The 5,162-nt window shown below is 42.4% G+C and overlaps 1 protein-coding gene across 1 annotated transcript; it reads right to left on the bottom strand.

Moving 5' to 3' along the window:
* Nucleotides 1–2,519: 2,519 nt before the first annotated feature.
* LOC112282259 (uncharacterized) lies at nt 2,520–4,505 on the bottom strand. The gene is made up of 5 exons (XM_024519674.3): nt 4,319–4,505; nt 4,015–4,157; nt 3,646–3,780; nt 3,137–3,325; nt 2,520–3,008 (listed from the first exon to the last, which is right to left on the bottom strand). Exons 2-5 carry the CDS (start codon nt 4,072–4,074, stop codon nt 2,736–2,738), a joined length of 657 nt encoding a protein of 218 aa, XP_024375442.2. The 5' UTR covers nt 4,075–4,157; nt 4,319–4,505; the 3' UTR covers nt 2,520–2,735.
* Nucleotides 4,506–5,162: the final 657 nt, after the last annotated feature.

Raw genomic sequence — 5,162 nt, forward strand, 5'->3', positions numbered from 1 at the left:
CAAGCTACCAATACATGGTCAGCTTTTTGGCCAAGTTTCTAACCTACGAACATATCTAAAGTCAAAACCACGTCTATGAAGCTTCTAGGAAGCTTCTCTAAAAGACTTTATGAAATTATTCTATTTTACCTACTTCTACTTAATCATATAAGTAACTATTGAGGTAATATATATATATATATATATATATGTCCATGATACTAACTTATTATTGTTATATTATTACTTTAACTTAGTGAGTATGTTGTCACCTATTTTCACCTCTCAAAAATATATAAGTTATTTCAAAACTCTATCAAGTTTAAATAAAAAATAATGATTTTAATTGATAAAAGAAGATGGATACAAAATATTGGTCTTCTACAACCACTACATGTATAATGACTACTCAATTATGTATTGATACAACTCACCTTATAAAGGTCTCTTACCTTTGTATTTATATTACTCTTAGCCTACTCTAAACTACCATCTTTTGCATAAATCAAATATAATCTTATTTTACTAATTGAAGTCATTTAAAAATATAGTTCTTAACTTGATACCTTTATTATAGTAAATACTACTCAATAACTATTCTAATTATTAACGTATTAACAAATGTACATTCCATTAGAATATTTTAACTTGTTATAAATATTATATCTGATTGATGCTTGAAGTTATCCTAACAACTTCTTTACTATCTTATATATTTCTTTCTTCTAGGATGTGCTTGTATTGAAAATTGTCCAATTTGAGTTTAGATGCTCTCATCCTTAACTAAGTTAGGAATCCTGGTTTTGATAAAGGTAAGAAACTTCATTCTCAGTACTTTACTAAACCAACTTTTTTGTATTGGTTCTATTGCCAATACTATTAAATCATCTTTTGAAGGTGGAGTAGAGGTATAGACCTCTTCCTTGCCTTTTCTCTCTATTACTATTTCTTTACTCTCTTCCAAGTCATAATTTTCTTTGTTGTCCAATAATAATACATTGCAAAGATATCTTAGATCCATCTATGTCTTTGCTTGTTTTGGAAGGAATGGTATTTCTTGCATTGGTTTTATCTACACAATCTCTTTTTCTTTTGATTAAGTCTCTTCAACTTTGTCAATATGTGGATTAATATCATAGAGTTGTTATGCCATCTTCTCTTGTACTTTTTTTTTTTTTTTTTTTTTTTTGCAAAGGTGATCATTTTCCTTCTCTTATTACAAATAATAGATGAAAGACATGATATACCATATGAAACTTTTATTTGTGTAAGCTCTAGCTTATAGTATAGTGTTAAGAAAGAACTTAACTCAATTTGAATATTCACAAATTTGCATACCTCTATTCTTATCCAATATTTAAAATTAGAAACTATTTATGCAATAAAATCTATTTCTATAGTAGAATCTTAATATATTCCTTTCTTTCTAATTCTTAGAAACCATTTTGAACAAATAAATTCCAAAATCATATCTCCTTTCAGTTTCCGAAATCGAAAAATAAAAAGAAACGAAAAAAATATTCTCAATAGTTGTAGAACATATGATTTGACTAAAGTTAGCACTCCCTCACCAATTTCGAGACATGCAATCGCTGCAGGGAACGGGCGAGGAACAAAGCAGGGACCAAGACCAGAATACAAAGGCGGAGGTCGCGGGAGGGAGGATGTGTGGGCAGGACCCGGATTTCCCCAAGAACCCTTCCATCCAACTTATGAAATTATGTTTTCATCCATCCACGAAATGATCCAGGTGCTCCAAAAGGGAGGACGGGAGGGGAAACGAACTGCGCAGCGGGGAAGCCAGCGGGGGCGAGGAGCTGAGGAGGTAAGAGGGGGGGGGGGGGGGTTTTCAGTGTACAATTAATCCTAATTTATGTTTGTAGATGATTACTTCTCCATTACAAACATAAAAAAAAAACTACAAACAAAGATGAAATAAATTATTCATTGGGTTCATTTCACAAAAAAAACACATTAAAAAGTTAGAGTAATACAGAGGACATTTCCTTCACTCATGACTTTTGCAAAATCAAATGCATTTTGCAATACTGAAAAATATCAAATTTTAAAAAAACAAACTAAATAGTTGCATAATCTTATAGCAGCCATGTAAAATTACTGTTAAGGGGTAAAGTCAACTGGCACAATATCATACAAAAATTAAGACACATACTTTTTAAGATGAATAATCAACACATAGGCTACAACTGTACAGAAAAAGAGTAACAACCTATTATCAGACAATCCTTCAACCTCAAAGTCACCTACACGCACAAAACTAAAATTTCAAGGTCTACAAAATTAACCATTCCCACAAAAGCAGAAAACCGAGGTCACAATCCAAACAATCCTGCAGCATCTAAAGCTCCCAAATCGCCTCATCAGAAATACTTCACAGCAATATTGACTCTCCAATCCCTAACATTTGAACGACTGCAACATACAACAACCCAGTTAGAAGTCAAATTTCCCTCTATTCCATAACAAACAAAGATCAAGGCCATGAACCAACACTCGAAACCATTCCTCACCAAAGAATATGCAATAAATCCAATGAGCCACAATTTCCGACTCATGCCCATGCTCTTGTGTTATTCTCATCATCAACGTTACAGGTCATTGTAAAGCGCATCCGAAACTACCCACAGCTTGCGCACCTCAATTGCCACTACTCTACTACACACTGCGTCACACGGTCCGCAATATACACACATTGTACACCCGCAGCGCCCTGCAGCGCCCCTACATGCACCCGCTTACTGCGGCTTCATGCCCACGTTGGCATCCCTGCCCTCGCCCGCAGCCTTGAACGTGTTGTAGATGCTCTCCGAAATGCCCGTGTTCTGCCTGTACGTCTGCTCGTCACCGGGCAAATTGTTCTGCTTCTCCTTGTTCCTGCTCAGGCGCCCCTCGTTCTCGCTCGCCTTGTCTCCCAGGCCCCGGGTCGGGGTGGCAAAAGCCTTGGCGATCGGGTTCACCCCCTTCTTCCCGTTCTGCTGCCCGGTTCCGGGCGCCAAGTCCGCAGCGGCCTGCACAGTCCACACGCAGTCAGGACAATCCACACCTCACTTCCACACTCCTCGTCAAACGACCCATCTGCTCGCAAACGCTTGCACCCGACAAAATGACAAAATACACATGGCACACGGCGCCTCACGTCGGCCCTCGCGGCGATGGCGTCACCAATCTTGTCGGAGGCTTCTGGTGCGTTAGGGTCCACTTGGCTGATGGCGGGTTGGGCTTCTCCGGCGCTGGCAGCCTGGCCTGTGATCTCCATCCCGGTCTTCTGGGCTTCGGCGAATGACTCGTCGCCCTTCCTCTTCGCATCTCCCAGAATTCGTTGCGACTGCAAAATGCATTCAGGCCGTCAATCACACACACCGCCAACATTCAGCGACGACTCCACGCACACTGCGCATGCCGCTACAGGCCATGCAAACCACCACATCTACCAATCACGACCCAATCCACTGCCGACATGTCTCATTGCCCCCGTTTCGTGCAAGTCGACGTACATGTCCGCATGCACCCTACGCACCGCTAAGCCGCGCATTCATGAACACACAATAACATCCCTTCCGGACGATGCGGCGTCACACACCCGATCCCAGCAATACCCCTACCACCAACGACAAAGCAGGCTGTTAAGGTGTGCAGCAAACTTACGGCCTCTCCAGCTTCGTTGTCTGGGAAGCTCAGGAATGCATTGTCCTCCTTGGCTTCTACTGGGGAAGCGCTCAGCATCAGCGAAACCGCGGCAGCGGCAGCCGCGCTCTTGGCGACGTTCCACGCTTGACTCTCCTGCATTTCCAGCGCACGACATTGCCACATTTCAGTGCTGAAACCGCCAGACAACACTAAATTGAGCACACAATCATCTGCAACTACCCCTGCCTAACCACCCACTTCCAGCGACGGCTGCGAGAAGCCAATGGCTGTACGCCCCCGGCTGCGTTATCCCCAAATCCTCGCACCCAGCCACCCAGCACCAGTGCCAGTATTTCACAGCAATCAATCGCAGCACACAATTCGCACCTGCTCCGAGCTGGAGGCCTGCACAACCACCGATCGCCGGGACGACGTAGCACCGGCCATCACATGAGAGGCAGCACCCCGGCTCCTCGCGGAGCTTCTAAGCTCACTCCTCAAACCAGTAGGCACAGCTGCAACGGACGCCACTGCACTCATGGAAGCCATGTCAACGAGTCCGAAAACCGTCTAGATACAACGCAAAAAAGCAGAAGTCTGTAGGTCCAACAAATACACACTAAAAAAATCACACAGAGGCTCGGATGTGCGCTACTGAAACGATTGCGAATTGGGTTACAGAGAGCAAGACCTGCACGGGCGGATAAATACGGTGGAGCTCTGAGCCAAAAGGGATCATGGGCGCAAATGGGAGCGTGCCAGGGCAGGGAGGAGCGAGAGCTGCCACGGCGCGTGGAGAGACGGCGATGACACTGGGAGTCGGGGTTGCCATGTGGGGCGAAGAGGAGCAAAGAGAGAGCGACGCAAAAGTGGAGGCATCAGGGAGCGCCATGCACCTCGCCCACGCCATCAGGCCAGGCCCCCGAGGTCCCTCTGCAACCCCCCCCCCCCCCCCCCCCCCTCTTACCTCCTCAGCTCCTCGCCCCCGCTGGCTTCCCCGCTGCGTTCCTCACTCGTTCCATGCGCTCCAGGTTGTTGGTAGTGGTTGTTTCTTTTAAGATGCAAGTGTTGTAATATTCTCCCATTGACGAGTTTCGATGAATCTGGTCATTGAATTTATCCAGGAAGTTATTTCTCATTGTAACGGGTTTGAATATATTGCATTTTAGTCTGAGATGTGTAAGTGTTTGTATTAAAATTTCGACACGTTTTGAGTATGCAAGATTTAAAGTTTTTTATACTACAGTATTGATTGTTCAGTTATTTAAATTTATTTTCGTTAATGTGTTGTAGTCTTTACGGTTTTGCACTATTTAATTATTTAATTATTTATTGATTTTACAGTTGAAATTTACCTTTACCTACATTTTATTAGACATTTTTGTGTATAAAACAGAATAATTATATTAATAACTAATAAAATGTTAGCCACAGCACATTCTGGCTTCAATAAACGTAAGATTAAAAAAAGGTTGACAATTTAAAGAAAGCTTCTTTGTTGTTGATTGAATGAGATGTATTTTTGTATATTTAAA

The sequence above is a fragment of the Physcomitrium patens genome, chromosome 5 (genome assembly GCF_059467195.1).
Source record: "Physcomitrium patens ecotype Gransden chromosome 5, ASM5946719v1, whole genome shotgun sequence".
Classification (NCBI taxonomy): domain Eukaryota; kingdom Viridiplantae; phylum Streptophyta; class Bryopsida; order Funariales; family Funariaceae; genus Physcomitrium; species Physcomitrium patens.

Bases quoted from the DNA above. Each gene is read 5' to 3' on its own strand.
- LOC112282259 (XM_024519674.3), bottom strand. From the start codon at position 4,074: ATGGCCGGTGCTACGTCGTCCCGGCGATCGGTGGTTGTGCAGGCCTCC. The intron at 3,326-3,645 runs GTAAGTTTGCTG...TGCATTTTGCAG, and splicing joins ACAACGAAGCTGGAGAGGCC to TCGCAACGAATTCTGGGAGA. The intron at 3,009-3,136 runs GTGAGGCGCCGT...TGGACTGTGCAG, and splicing joins CCATCGCCGCGAGGGCCGAC to GCCGCTGCGGACTTGGCGCC.